This window comes from Pezoporus wallicus, unplaced genomic scaffold, assembly GCF_028554395.1.
Source record: "Pezoporus wallicus isolate ANWC-B61680 ecotype Strahan unplaced genomic scaffold, APGP_CSIRO_Pwel_v1 contig_8006, whole genome shotgun sequence".
Lineage (NCBI taxonomy): Eukaryota > Metazoa > Chordata > Aves > Psittaciformes > Psittacidae > Pezoporus > Pezoporus wallicus.
In genome coordinates, this window is record NW_026635487.1 from 1,240,284 (window position 1) to 1,263,521 (window position 23,238).

At 43.6% G+C, this 23,238-nt stretch overlaps 1 protein-coding gene across 8 annotated transcripts in view; it reads left to right on the forward strand.

Moving 5' to 3' along the window:
* Positions 1–23,238, forward strand: part of RERE (arginine-glutamic acid dipeptide repeats) — a 222,064-nt gene that overhangs the window by 115,659 nt on the left and 83,167 nt on the right. For 7 of the 8 annotated variants that reach the window (XM_057432133.1, XM_057432141.1, XM_057432172.1 and 4 more), the window contains 5 exons: positions 350–446; positions 4,003–4,107; positions 18,794–18,842; positions 22,358–22,482; positions 23,047–23,146. In XM_057432133.1, coding sequence (XP_057288116.1) covers positions 350–446; positions 4,003–4,107; positions 18,794–18,842; positions 22,358–22,482; positions 23,047–23,146 — 476 coding nt within the window. Of the gene's footprint in view, positions 1–349; positions 447–4,002; positions 4,108–10,407; positions 10,609–18,793; positions 18,843–22,357; positions 22,483–23,046; positions 23,147–23,238 lie in introns of those variants that run through there. The other variant, XM_057432197.1, reaches the window with a different exon arrangement.

The following is a 23,238-nucleotide window of genomic DNA, read 5'->3' on the forward strand; positions in this document are numbered from 1 at the left end:
CAGAAGACAGAAGTCAGTGATAAATTGACCTGCTCAGCTCCTCTCACCCAGGAGTGACCACTTACAGCGGTCAGTACGTGTCACCTAGCGCCCTGAAAGCCCTTCAGCAGTTCTTTAGTTATGGCAGGCGAGAATCCCTGTGTAAAACTGGGTATCACGTTATTTCCATACCTTAGAGGCGATGGACACAGTCTGAGTGTGTCATCTTACCACTGAGCAGTGTGTATCTAAGAAACACCCTCAAGCTTTGCGCTGTAAATAAACTACCTGTCAAATGTCAGTGGTAGATGCTTTCAGACTCCAGCTAACGTCTTGGTGGGTTTCTGTTTGTGTTTGTGCTTTCTGGCAGACTCTGGACGAGAGCTTGTTATAACAGACCCGGTTATCAAGAACCGAGAGCTCTTCATTTCAGATTATGTTGACACCTACCACGCTGCTGCCCTCAGGTAAGCCGCAGAGGATGCGGTGCAGTGCCTGAGGTGGGTGAGGAAACCCAGATGGAGGGAGAGGTGCTTTCTCTGTTTGTGTGGGGCTCATTAACATCCTGCTCAGCTTTCTCCTCTCTCCTCAGTAATTAACTTGTGTTATCTGTTCCCATTCAAAAAGCCGCCGTAATTCTCCAATCTCGTTTTCATCTTGGTTAATCAATGTTGCTCACAAGATATTGTTCCCCATCAATGCCAATTTAGGTTATTGCTGGTTCTTGCAGAAATACTACTTGGCCCTCCTCCCTGTTTGATTTCCCTCTTAACAATAGCACCTCCTAGTAAAGTGACTGTTAGGATGCTGCCCCGATCAAATTGCATTAAAGGCTTTCTCTCTGAGGCGCTTGTCATTGTTGCAGCTCAGCTAAGAGCTCCATTAAAAACTGGTTGTACAGACAGGAGGTAATGGACCCCGGTATTGTTCCCTGCACTATGCACCCTTCCCGGGAGGTTGCTGCTCTCTTTCCTCCCCAGGTTTTAAAGCGAGGTGCCTAACCTTTGCCTAGGCTGAGGGGGATACACCGTCTCTTCCAAATGTTTTCAGATGGAAGCAGGGAGGCATTGTTCTTCAGCACGTTTTCCACACGCCAGCCACGCATGGGTATTGTCAGAATGCAAATTGAATAATCTCCCTGATAATAACGCTCAGATGGTGTTTCACCACAACCATCTGGAGACACGTTTTGTTCCGAGTCCCTTTTGCCGAGGCCACTTACTGCAAGACAAACTGGCTGCAACTTCTGTTCTGTGGGTGGGAGGAAGGCTTTCATTTACATATTAGGCTTCTTTTATGGACACGGAGAATTCCAGTGGTGCACTGCAGTCTCCTGGAATTCCACAGTGCTCTCTCCCAGCTACAGAAGGTCATCTTCCAATGTGAAACCTGCATGCTCAGAAACAAGCCACAGGAGGTAGGCTGCCTTGGTGGAACCAGGCTTGGAAATCTGTCTGCTTGAATAGAGAGACACTTGAGTCTTCCCTGGAGTGTTTTAACCTCTCTTCTGCATCCCTTCTGGGTTGTAATCGTTAAAGAAAAGATAAGAATGGAAAAATAGAAATGCAATATATGTGTATACCAAGCAAACCTGAAAAATAACCTTCTCTTCTCCCCTGCCATAAAGAGTGAGAGCTCCTGGAAGATCAAACTGATCAATCCCTCAGCCTGTCCTATGTTTTATCTGTCATCTTGTAGTTTGGAAGCGCGCAGCACAGGCAGCTTTCAGATAACTTTTGTTCCTCTTTGGCAGATGGTTTCACCGTTGCTTTGTTGTGCTCTGGATTCTTCATACTTGGAATATTTCTTACCAGCTTGGAGATGGTTATCTAAAGATGCTGAGGATTGAGAGGATAAACTTTTGCAGGATAAAGAGTATATTTTTTGCTGATTCTTTCCTAGCAAATTGCCATTAATCCGTGTCAGTGATTTTCAGGGTACGAGATGAACATCAGGGTAATGGCACGTGGTGTTCTTCCAGCTTGAGAACGCCAAGTAGGCAGAATATGTTGTGATGCATGAAAGGAGGCTTAACGTGAAGTTCTCATTTATTCTAATACGAGATTATTTCCCTGTCCTCTGCAAACAAATGGCGCTGGTCACACAATGAATTGATGACAAACTGGGAAATAAAACCAGTCATTGTAACTAGCAATTTTCTGCTCTAACCAGTGCAAAAATTTAACTACAGGATACTTGTAGATCCCTGGGGAAGTGTGCAATGAAAGTCACGTCCTTCTTACCTGTGTGGTAAAGCTTTGGGGTAATATGTAGTAGCGCTGGTCTGAAATGCTATGAGCAATATGTACTGCTTTCATGACTGTAGATAATACAAGGCTTATTAGGAAAACCCTTATCGTCAGATGAATTATTGAAAGGAAATGCAATCTTTTCCCCCAAAATACCCTTAAAATGGGAATTTAATGTGAGATACCCAGACAATTACCCCTTCACGTGTTCTTTCTAAATGACTCAACCAGGAAACTGGCTCGAGCCACCAGGGATAAAAGAAATTCATCAGTATTTGTGTGATGTCTGGGTTACAGAGCTTGCTAATGTTCCATTCCAGCCTGGCATGACCTGCGCAACACTTTGTCCTTTGGCAGAAGGTGATGGATTGAGAATGATGCAATCATAGGGACACTTGTGCTGCCTCAGCTCCCAGCACAGCCACGCTGATTTTGTCTTAAACCAGTCAGCAACTTCATTCATCCGTCGTCCTTCTGGGATGCTTTTTCCTCACCTGTAGTAGTTGATGTTGTGTATCAGAGAGCTGGTGTTGCAAGGCAAGGTTCTCTTGAGTAAGTGCTTTACCATGAGAAGATGAGGAAGGAAAAGCAGGCTTAGCGTTTCAACTTCCCAGTGCTGTTCTTCAAGTACTCGGTGCTTTCAAGCTCTGTTGAGAAGGCTGGGCAAGCAGATCCACTATTATTACAGGCAAAATAGTTGTTCATCTTGGGGGATTGGTGGCAAAAGCACTTTTCATTCAATTCTAACCAAGACTGGCAAACCTTTTTACAACGTTAAATAAGCCCCGTAGCTTATTTATAAGAGCAAAGACTGTTCAGTAAAAGGAAGTGGAAAGAGATGTGATGTGTGTTAATAGCAGAAAGCTTGACATCCTGTAAAAGAGCAAAGTCTTGTGCTTTGTTGATTGCTTTGCATCAAGTTGAGATAAAAAGCGCTAATTCTTTGCCTGTCTGTCTGCGCCCGCTTCTGATCTGATTTACTTGGCAGCAGCAAACTGCAGTGCACTGAATGACAAAACCCCAGCAGCTGGTGAACATTAACAGACCAAGAAACCCTTGAGGAAATGGGATGCGACTTCTTACAGCTCGTCTTAATGCTCATCCTTAAGGATAATGACTTCATCAACAAACCATGTTAAAAATTATTAACAGTCGGGTTTAGAACAAGCCAATAAATCCTCTTTTCTCTTTTTCTCCCCTCTCTTTTCTTTTAATGTCTCTCTTTTATGTACGAAAGTAGAAGGAAGAAACTTCTGTGTGCTTGGAATTCGCATTGTTAGGATTGCTAAAAGCAGCGTAGCGTTGCTTTTGATTTGGAAGTGCGATTAAACTGCAGTTTTATTTAGCTTTCTAAATCAAAAGCTGACTTCCTAAATAATACAAAGGGTACAATTTTCAAAGCTTCCTTAAAGCATAAATGTGATAGGACTGTAAAAACTTGGAAAAGAACGTATTTCGGGCTGGATTTCTAAGTTAGATACTGTTCATTAACCTGAAACTTGGGCTCCTCAGGGCTGGTGTTGGCTGAATGAGAACGAATGAATGAATGGTTGTAGAACACCAGCCGAGACACTGGAACTGCATTTTCTTCCCTTTCCACCATGGGAAGAATCTGCATGGTTATTTGTTACAACAGGTTTATATTTATGACCTCCTAGACATTTATGAGAACAGAAGGATGTCTGTGGGCTTGTACACAGATTGCAGTGGCACTTAATTAAGCTCGTGGTTTTCCAGGACTGAATTCTAATGCCATTTTCCCTCTTTCTTTCAGAGGGAAGTGCAATATCTCCCATTTCTCGGACATATTTGCTGCTAGAGAGTTTAAAGCCCGAGTGGATTCATTTTTCTACATACTGGGCTATAATCCAGAGACAAGGTAAGTGAAGTGACTTTTGAAGGCAAACTTTACCACTGAGCTGAGCCCGTAGGAACAGGAAAACTACTCACGGTTGAAACCAAGTATGATGCTGATAGATGGGGTGGCAGGGAATGTGAGGGAGAAGCTGCATCTTCCTGTGAAGTGTATGTATAGGAGTAGGTAACAAAACTGTGCAGTGGGTCATGACATCTGGTAGCATCTCTGGGTCAGTAAGGTACTGCTTCAAAGCAGGGTTTTAAACAGTGAATTTAATGCTTGCAGTCATTAGCAGGAATTCTTAGCTGTGCACACCCCTGGAAATGCTTCCTAAATTCGCTTCTAGTAAGCAGTGTTGAAACTTGCACACCTAAGAAGTCAGATAGATAGTTTTAAAGGGTGGAAAATCATGTTTTCATGTGTAAATCCTCACATAGGGTCCCGTATCAACAATTCTTAGTTTAGGCTTTGCTGGCCTGGGGCAAATTAGAGGTAGAGAAAGGTGTTTCTGGGAATTAATAAATATCTAAAGAAGATGTGTTCAGCAGGGAGTCATCCAACCAGCCTCCATCAGCTGTGATTGCAAAGCAGAGCTGACACTGGGCTGTACCTTCATTATTCATCAGGTCCAAACCACGGCTCTTATCTTTTCATTTATGTAGTTTTGTAAAGCCAGAGAATGCTTTACAAATAGTGGCTGTAAGAAGTTTGTTGTTTAGGGGTGTATTTCCACAAGCACTTGAGTAAAAGATGAATAGCAGCTAATGGGGCTCAGCAAGGTCTGTGCTGACTGAAAGCTCTGTTGTTTCTTTCAGAGCAGAGAACAATTAGCTGTGGACCTTGATTTCTAGAGATACCGTTGAGAAAAGTACTCTTCTAAGTGGGGATTAGATAGGCCTATAAAGAATAAATATTTGAATTGTTACATGGTAGATTTAGTGTTTTTAATGCAGATAGGAATCTTTATACTTCAGGGCATAGCCAACCACTAACTGCTTGCAGTTAGGAAGAAACTCCCTGTGTGGGCATATTATTATGTAATTGCCTATTTATGAGGCTGCCTTTACCTTGCTCTGAAGTGTCTTAAACTGCCCTTATGTCTGAGATGGGGTATTGGATTAGGTAAACTCCCTGAATAGATTCAGTTTGCATTCATAGCAGGTATCAGTGTCAGTCCCTAGGAGGCAATCTTGCTAGTGCACGGTGCAGAGCTCTGGGAATAGAGCCTGAAATCCTGTAATGTTTTATAATGCAATATATTAACATGTTTCTGTAACATCATCGGTGTGTTCTTTTGGAGCAGTCCCACAAGGTGAGGCGTTTATGAAGTCGGTAGTGTGTTGTATCTGATATTCAGCATCATGCTTGATGCCTGTATTTAACTATGTTGCTGTGGTGCATTTTCCTTTTGAGGGTGTGAATGCTAAATGAACTATTTGTATTAGTGTCCAAGTTCTGTGTTTAATGGATGATTTCTTTTATGAAATGCCATTTATGCGAGTACTCACTGTGGTTTTGAACCCACTTTCTGTGTAGAAGTAGCTGTTAATTCTTCCAGCTATTAGAAAACGAGTGACCCTGAAGCGATCAATGAAATGACAGAGCATAGCACTTAGTGATCAGGTAATTACTCACACCAGTGGGCTCTCAGAATGCAGGTTTTTCTTCATTTGGTTACAGCCACTTTGTGTTGTGGTTTGCTTTTCATTCTAGTTAAGTCTGGAGTTTTGTCTTGGAATGAGGGCAGATGTAGAGAAAGGATTTGAGTCGAGATTGCTAGATGGATTTTGAGTGTTTGCTACTGCTTTACAACGCATGCTTCTTTGAGTACCTAATTTGAGATAGATTTTTTGCTTTCGGATGTAAAAGTGTTGTAACACGCATTCCAGGATGACCTCTTGGTGGTTTGTCTGTATAAACTATACTTTGTCTCCAACTTCATCTACTTTGATAATGTTTCGTTTCACATGGGAAGGATGGAAGATGTTTCACGGTAGCTTGAAGTACTAACATGTTGTAGGTTCAGGATACTGTGGTGTGACCCCCCCCAATTGTCTTGTAGCAGTGTGTGATAGGATACACTCTTAGACCAAACAAGCTTGAGCTGTGGCTTTTATCTACAAATGTGTTTCTGTTTGAGTGACTTGACTTTGTGTTCATCCTAAGATGCTCAATACTTTTCCAGGCCTCTGAAACGCAGCTCAGTGGCTTGGGAATTTCTTTTCTATGTTTTCAAGTGTTCTAGTTACAAAACAACCCACAGAAATCCCAGACCCCAAATACATCCAAAGCACTGGCGTGGTGGATGTATAGAGGCCCTCCTGTGTGTAAAGGAAAGTCTGCTTTGTCCTTCCTTCTTTATTTGAAAGCTTGCTTGGGAAATAGCAACCAGGATCCTGGTGTTGATCATTCCGTGGTCTGGAGGTGCAAACCTCTGTGTTTTGGGTTAATTTTCTTCCTTACAGTGAATATGAAGCTGTTTTGGGGTGTTTTTCTCTACAGAGTTTGATAAAAGGTTACACACTATGAGTAATTCTCACATTAGTGAGAAACATCTGATTGCGGAGTAAAAACCTAAACTAATCTCCAAGCTAGAGGCTGGCGTTAGCACCTCGACTGGAGTGTTAATCAAGCCTACTAAGCAGTCCTGATGTCACGTTGCTGCTCTCAAGAGTGTGGAATGCAACCACTAAGCTTTTATAGGCAGCTGAGAAAGAAAACTCATTTTATGCTAAGTACTTCCAGATAATTAATTCCATGTCTCTTCAGAGCAGTGACTGCTCTGACACCGACTAATTCCACTAAGGTGGAATCCCACTCAGACTTGTGGCTTCCCCAGATGGCCAGCTGAGATCAGTGCTTTATTAGAGCAGGAATGTTAGGTGAATTGTATATGCCCTGAAATGAGTTTAGAAGCATTTTGAAGTGTCTAGAGCAGCAGTCAGCAGGCATTAATGGACAAACAGACCTGATGTACCACTTAAGAGAATCAGTAGCTGCACCAGCTTGAGTTAAGCTGTTGAATTTGATATTTGAGTCAGCAGTCAGCTCTGCCTGTTAAAAAGAGAGGTGCAGTAAGGCTTGGGAATGCTGTTCACATGCTGCTTGACCACAGACGGTTGCTTTTCAGCATCTCGCATCTTACCACTCCCTTACTGCAAGTCTAATTCTTACCTTGTCTGTCGTATAGGGCCACATGTAGCTGATTCAGGCAAGGACTTATTCCAGTCTTTCCTCTTGTACTCCGGGATCATGCATGGACTTACAGACACAGCTTTGAGCCCTTACTCAAGGGTGTAGATGTGCCGAATGCTGCTGCTGGTATTAGCCTGGTTTGTAGGGTACTGGCATGTACCAGGCGATCAGTTCTTTGCTCTCAGGAGTAAGTAAATACACTGTGAGGTTGTGTCTGACACTGACACTTGTAAATGTGCATAGATCTAAATGCTGCTGGTTTTTCACTTGGAACGAGAAATAACCAGATACTATTCCACGAACAGTTTTCATGGCCATGAATCACAATTGAATTCCTCTTCCAGAACGTTGTTTTACATTGTAGAACCAAATATTACCGCACATACAAGGCACAGCTGACTTTATGGAATAGTTGGTTTGGGAAGACCAGGCTCTTGTCTGTGCTTTTATTCCACAATATTTGCTTTTCCTTTATTATTTTTCTTTTCTTTTTATTTTTCCTTTATTTTATTTTTCCTTTATTTTTCCTTTATTTTTCCTCTATTTTATTTTTCCTTTATTTTTCCTCTTATTTTTCCTTTATAAAAGTGTTGTTGAGTGCCGTTATGAGTTACGTGAGTATTGGTGTGTCTCTGAGAGGAGTGAAGTGACTTGCTCTTTCTTACCCTTCATGTCTCATGATGTTAGGTTGTCTGGAAGGGGATTCCTGTTGAAAGTCTGAATCAAGAGCCTCTTTCTTCTTCTTTTCCCCTTCCCCCCCCTCTTTTCAATGGAAAGCAGAGTGAGTAGAGTACAAGTTTAAGGTCTGCAGCCAGGTTGAGTAGTGTATATTCTTACCAAGTCAAGAAGCCAGCGTGGAGCTGTGTGTAAGCAGGGCTGTCAAAGCTTCCTCTTAATGCTGCCCTTTGGGAAAAGATGTAGTTGAATGATAAATTGCTATCTACAACCGAAACGTGATCTGCAGAGCTCTGTTGGGATCCTTTCCTCTGGTTAATTTTTAGCAGTCACAGTATTTTGTCTCTATGCGTATAATAGTGCCTGGGGCAGTGATAGAGGGTGAAATGATGATCAAGATCATAAATGATGTATCCATCCTTATGTCTCCAACCAGACTCAGTAGAACACTGTGACACTTCGTGGTACACTTTGTTTATAAAAGACAGTTCCTACAGTGTATCACAAGCCTTATTTAAATAGGTTTAGCAGCTTTAAATACAACCAGGAATCCTTCTGATGGGGGATACTGGGGGCTGTTTGTATGGTGTGCCCATGTGATGTGAAACAGATGGCTTCTGGATGTCTTACGAAGTTACAAGCAAAGTTGTTTTGTATCACTCCTTGTCTGATATCCCTGGGAAAGAAGTATGGAAGGTGCTGAGCACACTCACTTTATGTCAGTAGGTATTGTCATGCACTGAAGTGCAGCTGATTCCTTTTAAGCAGATAAAACCCGCTTTCATTAGGTAAATGGATGTATAACTTCCTCAGGTTGTTCTTCCTGCCTCATATTATTAATATCATTTGGAATACATTATTTTTATATGGCCATATCTCAGTTTATCACTGAACTTGGAGGGTGGCATAAAAGCTGACAACTTTTGCTCACATTCGTGATGTGAACTTCAGGAGAGTAAACCCGTTTCAGAACAGCAACAAAACCCCCAGCAATGCATTTGAGCTGCAGCTGAAATCAAGACCAGATGCATTTGGCCTTGTGAGTGTTGCCTAAATCCATCTGCTGGTAAAGGCTGCCCAGCGTATTTGGGGTAATCATCTTTTCCTAGTCTGCAAAACATGCTCAGACAGTCCTGTTCTGGGTGCGTGGCCTCCTGTAATATCTTATAACAGAAATGAGCTCATAGAATGCTATGGTGGGTTTATCTCTCTTTCAAAAAGTAGTTTATGAAGCTTCATTTATGCTTCTGGAAGGTTTAAATACGTAGCCTGGTATAGCTTAGTAGTTAAAGAAACCATAGGAACTTCTGCCGTGGTTGGTTTTAAATGTGTTTTGTGCCAGTGTAAGCCAAGCCCCTCTACCCTGTATCTTTGGGACTCGCTCCTTCCCATTATGAATGAGCTTTGGTGGCATCAGAGAGCTCCAGCAGGGCCACAGAGGCTGAAATGTTCCAGTTCCTGAATGTAAGAATCATTATTGCAGGCTCATTGGAGGAGCCACAGGTGCAGGTTCCCAAGGAGAGGATGGGATATAACATAATATGGGCAGCAAAGGTGTATGCACCTATGTTATATTAAAACTTTCTTGCGGGATTGCTGGAAGAGAGAAAGTTTGGGATTTTCATGGGGCCTGATGTGTTTTGCTCAGTGTTTCTGTCTTGTAAAATGCAGCACTGGAGACATTTAGCCCTTTCTATCCTCACCTCGAGTTCAGGCATCTCCAGGCTCTAAAATGGAGGCCAGGTACACTAATGAAAGCCTTTTGTGCTCTGAGAGGGATATTACCTGCATTTAAATGAGTAGCTAAGAATCATTTTGAAAGCTACATTAATAAACAGGAAGACCAAAAATGAAGGTGCTGAAGGAGGTTCAAGCAGTGAGTCAAGTCTGGCTCCCCGCGGGTTCACCTTGCCTTCACACCTGCTTGTAAACAGCAACGGCCGTGCTGCTGTGAAGACATCCTTTAGATGCTTTTTAACGCATCCTTTCGATGCTCTCACACAGCGCAGGTCGAGCGAAGGCATTTTGCGAGTCAAATCAATGCCGTATTGAAACGTGGAGCTTTGTCGCTCGCATGTGTGCGAGCCTCGAAAGCCTTTTAATGTCGTTTTGTCTAGAGCTCATCGCCAAGTAGGTAAAAGCAGCTTTTAGGAGCCTTTCTTAAATCACTCTATTTCTGCCTGGAGACCACATCTGTGTGTATGCATAGAAGAAGCGCTGGCAGGGAGCTCTGCAGGCGCGGAGCCGCTGCGCTCGGCAGCGTTGGCTGTACCAGATCCCCTCGCGAAGGCCCCACTTCCCTGCGCGCTGGCTCGGGTACGGGAGCTGCCTCCGCCGTTCCCTGCTTTATTTACGGAAGCAGCAGGCTCGGGATTGCTTGCGTTGGAAGGCACGGGGTGGCTGAGGGAGGGTCACAGCACATGCTCAGTCCCGGCAGTCCGAGGGCGAAGTTTCTGCGTTCTGCGTGCAGGCTTAGGTCATAGCACAAGCTCAGTGGAAGCTCTCTGAGGTCTCTCAGACTGCATGTGCCTCCATTTTGAGGTGGTAGAGTGGGAAAGGCAGAGTTTTAGCTGTTAAGTAAGAGGGTGCAGGAATACATCTAAACCCACAAGAGCCTGTCATAGTCATGGATGATCCATTCAGCCCCTGCAGGTAGGCTGCATCACCCTGGCCTCCCCTGAACGATGCTGATTTTTGCTGTTATGTGTGCCTTCTGCAGTGTTTATGAAATCATTTCATTGCTGTTGCATGCTCCTCAGAACCTTGTAATCCCATCAGCTTTGCTCGTGCGGTGCATGAGGGCACTGAGCAGGGGATCTGCTGCCTGAGGGGTGCATGTACCAAAACGTTGAAGCTGTTGCGGGCTTATACATATCTCTATATACCTTATTGTCCCTCGTGGTGCACTTCTCATTTCAGTGGTGCTCTCTGTGTGCCAACCCCGCGGCAGGTCCGGAGGGAGCTGCAGAGCCTCCCCCTGCATCCCTCCCCGGGATGCAGGGACCGAGGTGGCTGTTAGAGAATGCTTGGGCCTGCAACAGGGTGTTCAGGTGATGTTCCAGGGAGGGTCTCAGATCCATTGGCTGCTCTGAGGAGGGGCTGACACTTCCTCCAGTGTTAAGGGAAAAAGAAGTAGTCAGCATGGGTGTGCGTGCTTGTCAGGCACCTGCATCTGAAATGCAGCAGCAGGCTTGTGTATTGAGGAGCTTGTGGCATGGAGGCTGTGGGAGGGAGGCTGCGGCTTGATCAGGCCACCCAAACACTCGATGTTACTGGGCTCGGGCTCTGCCGTTCTGTGTGATGAGGGTCTGGTTGCAGCTGGGTTTGAGGCCCTTGTGAGGGCAGCCGTCGGTGACTTGTCACTGCTAAATACAAATGGGTTTGTAAGGACTTGGGTGTGTTGAATGGGAGCAAACTTCCTTCTGCAGCGTGTTCTCATGCTCGGTAGCATCTGAGCTTGTGCAAGCGCGGGTGCTGTAGCCCTCTGGCCTGCAGAACCGATCCCAGCACCATGGGGCTGTTGCTGAGGGCAAGTACTTCCATCAGAGCAACTTGTTAGTGGGTCCCTGGAGCGTGTTGGGTGTGAAGGGGCCAGGATGGCTCGTGCTGCTCAGTGACATCTCTGGGGCTTCGCAGCAGAAGGCTGACTTTGAGCCTTGCCCGCATTGCCATTCCCCTGTGCAGTGTGCGTTGCTGGCTCTGGTCGGAAGCCGAGGTATGAATGATGAATAGGACGGCATAGTTTTGCCCATATTAGTGCCACGTCCATATCTGCTTGCTGTCTGAACTGTCATTCCCTTTTCAGCTTCTGTTTTATACCTGGAGAGCATAAAAATCAAGGCCACGTGTTTAGTGTGGATCCCTGCTCACTTATGCCTTTGGCTGAAGCAGAGTTGTGCTGATGGTTATAGAGCACGACCCCCTTGAACTTCAGTCTGGAAAGTCAATGGAAAAGGGGTGTCCCTGTGGGCTTTAAAAGCACTCCCAATAAAGGAGCTACTTGAATATGTGCAGGGATATAGCATTGCTCTGCAGGAATACAGGGGTAGGACACCTTCTGCTTAACACTTACTTTAAATGTAGATTAATAAGCAAGGAGAGAATGCATTAAGGGATGGGAAGGGCATAAAGCAGCCTGCTTGGTGCTGGTTTTTGTGTGATAAAGGTTTGCAAAGAATGCCACTTCCAAACTTAAACTGAAAAGTTGGTCACGCTTATTTTTCAAAGCTCTGAGGTTACTGTGGAATAGCACAGGTGGGAAAAGATTAAACCACATCTGGGTTGTTCCAGAATGAAGTCTCATTTTCAGACAAAAATACTGCATTTGGCAAAACAAACGCTTCTGGAATAACGGGCCAAAGAAGGGATTCTTCATTTCATCACTTGCATGTGAGAACTTGAGGCTGTGCTGTTGGTTGTGTTGGCTCCCAGAACCCCCCTGAAGGATGCCTGAGGTGTCCTGTGAGCTGTTTTCATCCCCTGGGGCAGCACTCCTCTCACAGCAGAGCACCAGCACCTTTTGAGGTCTCAGTTTTGCCTTTCCGCATGCCTCGACTTTCCCCTCTGTTGCCAGTTGAGGGATGGGTCAGCAGGTTTGTAAGGAGAGCGGTTCCTCAGGTTTGTGCTTTGGCTTAAATAAAGCAACAACAAATAGGAAACCAACCTCCTGGAGCCCCCCCCCCAACCAACAAAATCCCCCCAAACCACTCCCCCACCACCATAAGAAACCAAAGCAGAAAACCCCTGTGGTAGAAGTAGAAATAAAGCTGACTGCTACAAGTTATCTGTGGTACTAGAGAGATGCTTGGTGTGCTGAGAAGACCCCTTCTCCTTGATCAGACTGGGAGCGTGCTCCCATAGTTACTCATAGTGGTGAAGTTTGCAGCTGGCTGGGTGCCCAGGAGATGCTCTCAAGCTCAGAGACAGTTGATAGGTGGTCTGGTGAGTTAGTTCCACCTCAAATAACTGTTTGAAGTTAGAAAATCACTATGGAAGCGCTTGTATTTTGTCCTTTGGATGAAGGAATAGTGGCCAGATACTTGATAGTGACTCTTCTCTTTATTCTGGCCTCACTTCAGCTTTTCTCAAGACTATGAGCAGTAAGATTACCTCTTCCCTCTTCTTTCCAATTCTTTAGGCTGCAATTTGTTTTAATTAGAGCTTTGTGTTTCCAGGTGTATGGCAGAACCAGGTATATCTTCAAGCGTATTTTATGCTTCCCATTCTTCATGCTTATCACCTTTACCACATGCTGTTGCTTCTCCGTGTATCTGCTAGTCAAAGCAGCTGGAGGTTTGTGTTGTCAGGCGAGCTGAGTGGTAGATCACTGCATCTACCTTGATGAAGTGTTATGGAGAAATTAACTGCTAGGCTGCTGCCTGGTTCCACTGCCCTGCGTATGTGTGCTGAAGAAATGGTGCTGGTGTAGCATAGAGTGTGTTTTAATAGTGAAGGTTTGCTTAGTATGGAGGTATTGCCTGGCCATTTTGGAAGCTACACAGGATAAACACATAAAGCAACAGAATTCTGTGCTGAATTCCTTTACATTTTTACTTAACAGTGTAAATGTTGCTTGTAAATAAGTAAGATACTGGTTCTATTAAAACTGCGTGTAGACCAGATGAAAACCTTTGCATCATGTAAAGGTTCCCACTACTTCCATTTGTTTTGAGCTTTTGATCAACATAGTGATGTCTTCCTTATTTGAGCAAACAAATAGCAGAAGCCAAGTATTAGAGAGGTGATCAGTGAAATCTAGAAGCTAAATATTACACAGATAATTCCTATGTGGAGGGGATGCTTATTTCCTGTGCAATAACTTGTGCCCCAGAATGGCTTTGCTACAATCACTTCCATCCTCCCTTTAGAGTAGGGGACAGTGCTTCTAAGGGCTGCTTAGTCCTTTTTTCCTCATATATAAACTTGATGAAAACCAACATTATCTTGTGAAAGCTTTCCCTGTTTGACTCAGCCTTTGCAATCACTTCCTGTCCCAAACAGCAGGGGTGCAGAACACTGTCCTCTACTTCCTTCAAGTTGTGACTCTGCAATCACTCAGCAGGTTTGAGCTTGTCCCGAAGGTACAGATGTTGGTACATGTTTATCCATTCCTAGTGCAGATTGAGCAATCACTCCAAATGTTCCCATAGAGGTCCATTTGCCTGAAATTCAGGTTTGATTCTTCACTTGGAACACAAAATTGCATGTTAATGTCTTTATTACAACACAGTTACAACATAGTTTAAACAACACTTTGATTTACTAGAGGCTCACCATTAGCAAGAATGTTTTCTGAGCATTAGGATGCTACTTCTAGAAATGGATATAAAAGGATTTAAAAACCTTGCTTAAAGAAAGAGGTTTAAGGCCCTAAGTGCTAGCTGGACACAGGTAACTTAAAGTAAAATCTTTTAAAGGTAGAAAAGTGATACGGTTTAGTGTGAGGTGTCCTGCCCGTAGCAGGGGGTTGGAACGTGATGATCTTAAGGTCCTTTCCATCCCTGACTTTTCTATGTTTCTAATTGTTGGGAAAAGCTAAAAAGCCATTTTTTAATCCATAAATTGGTGTTGGTGCCCATATAATGAAAAGAAACCAATGTAATGTAGTTGTCTTTGGGGGTTGGGAGCCAATTCAGGTATTGTTAGGCACCTAACTCACAGACCTGTGTTAGTTGTGGGGTTTTTGGTTAAAGATTGAATTGCCTAAACCGGATTGCCCCTATTGTCTTTTGAACTTGTGGTGTGAGAACATAGCATGCATAAGAATGGGGGTGTTGGGTCAAACTGAGGATCCATTTGGCTCAGCATCCTGTCTCCCGGCAGTGCCCATAAGCAGGTGCTTGGAGGAAGGTAGAGCTGGGATGTATGGCAGAGGCTTATTGTGTTTGTGGGCAGTCTATTTTGCATCACTGTGGTGAAATCTCAGAGGAGCAAATGTATGTAAAGCTCTTTTTTTACAGCTAAGTCTTTGCAGACAGAGCCTGCGAAGGGAGGGAGGAGAGTGCTGAGGGAAGGTCTGAATTCTGTTTCATGGAAGCATGGGATAAAATGAAACAGAATGTCCTGCCACATGGATCTCTGGCATGGAATGCCAGTCCTTTTCAGGCCTTGATAAACTACTTCTTAACCAGCTGAAGTCAGAGTGCAGTAATTCTGTTCTCTCCCGTTTTGTCCCTCTGGAGATGGAACAAAATGATCCTTGCCAGATGTTTGCAGAACTGCTTCTGAAGAGCTTTTTTTATTTCATCTTGGGTACTGGACCATTTGCATAAAAGGAGTTGTGTTTAAAAGCCCTTTTCTTGAGACTTTTTCTCCCCAAACCTCTTCAGTTTCATCTTAATTTTGCAGACCTCTCAAATCTGTAAGAATTGCCTTACAAGTACTGTGCTTTCAATTTATGCAACTGATTATCTTGCCAATAATAGTGACTGGTTACATCAGTGTACAATTGCAATTTATGAGCTCTTCTGCCTGTAATGCCTATAGCTAATCTGGGGTTGGTTTTATTTAGTAAGCCATTGATTTTCTTACCAGGCTTTGTAAGTAACCCCAGATTTCATAAGGTTGCTTATTAAAACCAACAAACCACCCCCCTCTGCGTATCCTAGCTTTAAGCTGTGTCTTTCCTATTTTAATCTCTCATCATATAAGAAAATTGACCTATTTTGATTGGCTTTGCACACAATCTGTGCTCGCTGTGAGGGCTGAATGCACGGTGATCACGATGCTGGTACCCTTCTGGTCTCAACTTCAGAGAGCCCCATCCCTCCCTACAGGCTGTATTGCAGGATGCTGAATGCTCCTCACACTGCTCTAGTGCTTCTGGTTTGATTGTTGCGACTTCCTTTGCGTACTCAGGTTTGGGTTGGTGATATGCAGGTGTTGCAGTGGTTTGTAGCATGTTGGTTTTGAAAACCCTTTTTGGAGAGCTCTGAAGAGAATCATCCCCTGGCAGTGTTCAAGGCCAGGGTGGACGGGGTTTGGAGCAACCTGGTCCAGCAGAAGGTGTCCCTGCCTATGGCAGGGGTTTGGAACTGAATGAGCTTTAAGGTCCCTTCCAACCCAAACCAGTCTGTTTTATAAACAGGGAGAGTTAATCTTGCTTCTGTGTTAGAAATCATGCTGAGTTGTTGCCAGCCTGCCTTCCTCTCTTCCCTTCCTTCTCAGGCTGATAAATTAAAGCTCTGCACCACCCTGTGCTCTCTCCTATTCCTTTCTCATCCTCACCTCTGAACTGCTCCCTCTCAGTGCTGCCGCTTTTGGCCTTGAACCTCCAACCTCCCCTGTTGCTTTTGAATGGAAAGGACAAAGCGTGATTGAACTGAACATCCTCTCTCTTCTCTGGGAGCTGTTTGGAGCCAGCCCCTCTCAGATTAGCGTGTGCTCGTCCTGCCTCGCGCTGCTACAGCAGCTTCTTGCCTTTTTGATATTCCATCGCCAGCTTCCATCTCCTTTCTGACCAGCCCCTGTTTACTTTGCAGAATACAACGTTGCCATGGCAACAGGTTACTTTTCAAAGGGAACATCTTGTCATTATATTTAATCCACTGCAGCTGAAGAGGACTGAAATATTAAGTTGTTGTTGCTATGGATACTGCTTTGTTACATCCGTTCCTTTTGTGTCGGATTTCATATACGGTGCTGGGGCCTCTTTCTTATTTCTTTCCCATAGAATAAACACCGAGTGTCGTGCCATTATTATTGTAATTGCTCTCCACCAATATAATTTAGCTTAAAAACCTGCAGCACAGTTTAGTTTCCATAGCAAGAATTCCTTTTCCATTTGCAAACCCGTTCCTGGGGATGGGGAAGCAGTCAAAACGATTTAACAGGTTGGGTGCCCTTGCAGAGCCATCAGCTCGGTGCCCTTCTGAAAGCCTCATAGTGGGGTGTAGTGCAAGCTGCTGAGCAGCCTCATTCAGCCCAGCCTCACCTTTTGGAGGGGGAGCACCTTTAGGATGCGAATATGATCAGGAAATGGTGAAAAGCAATGAAAAGCACTCAGAAATGTCTCTCTCGACAGTTGATCCTCATTTCATTCTTCCCACCTAACTCCACATGAACTGTTAGGAGCAAAAGTCCCTCCAGAACTTTGCTTTTCTTTTTGCTTACTGATGCCTCACCATCCTGTAATCACCGTTGATTCTTAAATCCTTTATCGTATTCAGTGTGATGCAGCCAGAGAAATTGGGAGTTGAGGGGATGTTGGGAGTGCTGTGGTTTTTCCTATCGGAAAACAGCTTAGTTTTCTGTTGCATAACAAAACCTCCTTGGGCAGCCTTTAGCTGGTGAAGTGTTGGAGCTGGCAGGTACTGCATAGACATGTTTGATGTTTGGCTTGCACTGGTAGAGATGTGCATGGCTTTAAAATGAATTGTGGGAATAAAGGAAGAGCATCAGCGTGTTCTGTTATCCACTTCCCCTTCATTCCTCGCAGGGACAATCCTGCCACCTTGTAGCTGAGAAAATGCACCCTGGTATGTAATGTATATAGTGTAAATATAACATTGATTTTCCACTTCAGCCATCTCTTTGCATAACCTGAGAACAAGAGGACGGTGTCAGATCCTGTCTTGCGGAGCTATGCACTTGGAGAAAAACATTCTGACGTGCTCAGGAGGCTTTTGGCACGTGTTTTAGAGGGAAGGCAGCATTGCACAGGCAACGTGAGACTGAGGATTACAAAACCTGTGGGCATTCCTGTCTGACAGGTTCTCCTGTCGTCTTGTCTTGCACAGGGCCCATTCGGATTCGCTGCTGTGGTTTAACCACTGTGCACCAATGAATAACAGAGTGGTCAGCGAGGTGAAGTTTGACTTAATGCACATATGTACCTTCCCTGTCAGATGCTCATAAAGATACCCCAAAACCTCTCCAGTAGCATGTATGACTTTCACTGGTGTTTAATGGTTTGGGCTCTCCATCATTAGTTTTGCTCAGGGCAAGCGGTTTATAGCTGTAATCTCAATTTTGGAAGTTTAAAGGAGCTCTTTCTCAGCCATTGCTGTGAGCACAGCAGGATGAAGCAGAAACCCTGCAGGGCCGCAGCTTACTTGTAAAATGTCATCATTATTCCTGTAACAGCAAATTGCCAGATGAATTCCAGCCTGTTTCCAGATTAAAGATGGTGATCTCTTAGGTTAGTGTTGAGACTCACTTTAAATGTCTTGCAGTTATTCAAGTGCTAAAATCAAAAGTTTGTCTTTTAACAGCTCTGACTTTTGTCATTCTTTTAATGTAATATGCAGAATATCAATAAAAGATGTCTGTTTAAATAGGAACAATTTATAGGAAAGGAAGAATATTCATCTTCATTGAAATTCTTTGGGTTTGGTTGTGGTCTTTAATGCTATTTACAGGAGTCTTGGAAGGTCAGTTTTCATCTCTTCATCAGGCACTGTAGTGATGGGACAAGGGGGAATGGGTTTAAGCTTAAACAGGGGAAGCTCAGGTTAGATAAAACAAAGAAGTTCTTTACTGTGAGGGTGCTGAGGCGCTGGATGCCCCATCCCTGTCAGTGTTCAAGGCCAAGTTGGATGGGGCTTGGATCAGCCTGGTCTAGTGGAAGGTAACCCTGCTTATGGTAGGGGGGTTGGAACTGGATGATCTTAAGGTCCTTTCCAACCCAAACCAGTCTGTGGTTCTAATTAGCTTTGGCAATCCTGGTAGCGCAGAGCTCTGTTCCTTAAAGATTAATGCCCCAAATATTTTTATTTAAGATATTTTCTCTTTCAAAATGAAACCGACCCAGAAGATGCTTATGAGGACCATGGTATTTCCCGTGCGTTAACCTGTAATAGGATTCATTCTCATTACTGTTTTTTTCTTTATGTAATAGGAGGCTAAACAGTACCCAAGGTGAAATCAGAGTCGGACCCAGCCATCAGGTAAGGGATTTTGTTTGTGTTCGATACGCAGAGAGCATGTTTTTGCCACTTGATCAGTTCAGATGACACTTAAACTGTATGCATTCAAATACGACGAGTTGTTTCAATTCAGCATGAGTTCTTACAATTCCTTAGCTCACTTAATGAGATTTTCCTATGCCAAGCATTGATACGTTAATGATTTTTACTAGCAGCGGTGTTGCTGAGTTAATTCTGGAGTAAAATTGAAGGAATACAAGTACCTGGTGGAAAGGAGGCAAAAATCTCAGCTATTATTTGGCACATTCTGGAGTTAAAACCAAAATAATCTCTCAGCTGGCTTTTACCAAGCAATGCTTTTAATAACCTATGGAATTAATTCAGTGGTATTTCCCAGTTATGCTGAAAGTAGAATTCCATTTGCCTAGTCAAACTGTCATGTTTCTGGTATGTTGCAGTCCTTTTCATCAATCTGTGTGTTTAAAGAAACTGAACTTCTATTAGAAGTGATGTGAAAGTCAGGATTTTCCCAACATAACAAAATTAGAAGGATGGAGGAACTTTAAACTGAGAGAGGTTTGTTTCCTGTTGAGTTATAAGTATGTATTTATATCTGTAGCCATCTTCTAACACAGGGCATAGTGCTTTTAAGCATGTCTGTTGATATAGGTGTCATTAATGCAGGATTCAGTGTAACCTTGCTCTCCCTTTTGGCTCGGAGCATGCTCTGCCTGGTGTCATGTCTGTAGCTTTGCATTTCCTCACTGACTTGTGTTTACACTTGCAGTCTGCACATGTTCCCTTAGTGTTATAATAAATGATTTGGCCAACTGTGGTACTGCAGCAGAAAGATCAGGGGGGCGTTGTGTATGTAGGGATTCAACAGTTGTCTGAGAAGGGAAATTAGTATTGAAATGGGAGCAGTTTGGGCCAGCTGTTAGAGAGGGAGCTCTTCCTAAAGAGCATCTCCTGTGTGGCTATATGCCACCATCACCAACTTGCTCTCTCCCTGCCATTTGAGACAGGTTAGTGGGTCCTCACCTTCTTACCTGCATAACTTACACACAAAGCAGTTTAAATTCTCTTTACTAGGAGGTATGGTAATACTGGATGGTTATTGAATTAACTCTTTTGTCTATAGTCTACAGAAGTCATGTTATAGCTGTAGTATCTTATTTGTATTTGCCAGGAAGCTTTGCATGCAGGCCTTTTCAATGCTATAGAAAGGTTTGATTTTAAAGATGGGGAGACCTCGGTTGTATTGTTCATTTGACTGTGAGAAGGAGTAAGAACAGTAACTTCATAAAGACCAGTGCCTTAAGTCATATGGATTGTTAAAGTAGAAATGGAGAAAGCACGTGAGTGTGTTCAAGTACAGGGAAGCAGAATAAGGTTAAGGCTCTAGAAGTTGGGTTGCTCCTGCTATGTTAGTTCTAATTTGAGGGAAGTCCTTCATGGTACTGAAAATAATCAGTTCTTAAAGAGCATAACGTGCAACTCTGGTTTATAAGGCCAGATCCACCACGAGGAGCCGAGTGCTCTCTTTTACCTATGGAATGGCCTCTGTCCTGACCAAGTGCTGGCTTTTGCATCGCAGTTCATTCAGTGTTCATTCAGACTCGTAAAATCTCGTTTAATAACTACTGTAAGCAGACATTTATGAAACCTACGTAACATTCTTAAGGATGTTTTGCATTTAGAGGAAAAGAAAGTCCTTGGCAATTAAACCGGTAGTATTCTTTTCACTGGTCATAATAAGAGTACTGTAAATGATACCTTCAGAACAACTTTCATCTCAAATTGCCATCTAATATTTTGGCAGGGATTAGTCATCTGTGCTGTAGGGTGTAATTACCAGGTGCATTTATGGGTGGAAAAAAAAAAGTGGGAAGAAGGTCCACGGATGTAGAATACTGTTAACTTTTGCTTCCTTAATATTTTTAGCTTCCATTGTTCTTCCACTCGTTTGCTGAGCATCTCTGTTTCAGGCAAACGCCATTGCTAAAAGGATATATTCATTAGTGTAGGGTGTAATCTTAAGATACATGCATGGTGACTGTAGGCTGCGATAGGAAGTCAGACTAAAGATGATGTTGCTGCTTTCCATTGTGTAGTCTGATTCAGGGACTAGATCTGTTTTCCTCCACCCACCTTAGTGGTAATAAGGTATCTGTACCAGAAACAACCCTGACATCCCAGCAGTGGTTTCTGATGAGTACCTGTTGCCTTCATTTCCCTTAAGTTGTGTGTGTTACAAATGCTAGAGGTCTGTTGGGGTTGCTTTAATGCTTAGTACACAGATACCTCAAACTGCTGCTTGTATCATAACAGCAAATAGGGACACAAGTGAAGGGAAAGATGTAGAATTGCAGTCATTAAAATTCACATGCACCGGAGGAGGAGATTGGGTCTCTACTAAATGTTCTCCTATGAAGACTTGGCTAACAAATGAATGACCAGAGGTGTTGAGAGGAAGTTGTTCTTGGGAGTAACTGTAGTAATCCAGCATGTTCCTTGGGTACACAAGGGTGAGCATTCATCTCGGAAAGCAGCCCCGTCACTAGGATGCATAGCTCGTAGAAGTCTCATCCTGCTATAATGCTTGCTTATCCTTCTCCAGAAGAGAAGTTCAATGACATCCCCATTTTCCCAGGCAAGGAATAAAATAAAGTACAGATTAAAGAGCAGAACATGAAAGACATCTGAACCTGTGACTTGTAATTACTGGTTATGTGTAAATGTTGCCTCTCAAATATGTTTAGCGTTGTAAGTATAGGAGGTAATTACAGGGCTTAAAAGCTGTTTCTGAAGAGGCTCTCAGCTATCTCATCCCCTAGCAGGAGATGACTAAAGATGCTAATTGGGTCTCTGGATACAGTGGAATACTTAGTGGCAGAGTTCATTCCACTGAGCTATCTCATTTGCAGGAGGTATCTTTGTTTCTCTTTAGAGTTTTAATGATTTGCTGAGGAGTTAATTTTAAACTTGGTGTCAAATGCGTAGGGTTTTAAACTGATTTAAAAGGGTACACAGACGGTAGCCACGTTCTTGCCTCCTTTCATATTAGGATGTTACAGGTGTATGTTTTAGCTTGGGAAGCAGGAGTTGTAGCAGCATCTTTTTGGCAAATGAAAACTGTCTCTTTGAGGGTGAATTGTTGGATTTCTATGCAGTAGAGGACTACCTGTGCAGTGCAAAATGGTTTACTTTCCAACCGTAGCATTTCTGCAGGCACGCTTGCACTTGGTCTGTATGCAGAAGGGTTTCACTGGTGGTGGTGTGCTGAGAGGTGTTAACCCTCCATGGCTGTCAGAAAATGAACTGCCCTTCTAAATGAAGGAATGCTGGATGAAGTGATGACCCATCAAACTTCGGAAACTTGGATCAAATGGCTCTGCTCCCTGTTATCCGAATATCTTCCTTCTGTGAGACCCCAGTATTCCAGAGACTTTACATACTTTGCTATTGATAACACTGTGCATCCTCCTAACACTTTTCACAACTAATGTCTGTATGAACCCTCATTCTTCTTCCAGGCTAAGCTTCCTGATCTGCAGCCATTTCCTTCCCCAGATGGTGACACAGTGACACAGCATGAAGAGCTTGTGTGGATGCCAGGAGTCAATGACTGCGACTTACTTATGTACCTTAGGGCAGCAAGGTAATTCCAGCCAAGATACTACTGTGTCCTTAGAATGCCGTAATGGAAACGTGGACCACTGTGTATGTGCAGTGGCTACAGTCACTCCTTTCTGTTCTGTTTGCCTGGTAGATTAATGGCACTGGTGGGCCTCATCATAACGCAGAGGATGAGTAAAGTGCTTGTAGTTTGCAAGAGTACAGAGATGGGGGAATCTGCAGTTTTCTAACAGCATGAAACTAATCTTACAACAAAAAGGTGGCTGTCTCTGGTGAGACTGTCCTCAGGTGTGGAGGTTCTGTCTTCCATAATCCTGATCAGGCTTTGGGACTGCTGCAGTGCCAGTTTTTATTGGATGAAATGCACTGAGATTGGATTTTACTTTCGAGTTAGTTTTTCCATGTGCTGGGCTGACTCAGCTTTGCATAAGAACTGTTTGTGGTGCCTTCTTTTACTTGTTTCCACATTATCACAAGGCCCTGAAATAGGTGATTTAAGGTGTAAATCTACTATTTGTGTATTGCATGATGTGTGCATCAAACAGTGGCTGAAGACTTTAAACTTTTTTCCCCTCAAACCATAAAGGAGCATGGCAGCTTTTGCAGGCATGTGTGATGGAGGATCCACAGAAGATGGTTGTGTTGCAGCCTCCCGTGATGACACTACACTTAACGCACTCAACACAGTAAGTATATAGATGACTGCATGGAAGAACATGCTTTCCATTCATTTTTGGGCTACTTGAAGCGTGTAGTGCGTAAAATATTTAGCAGATGA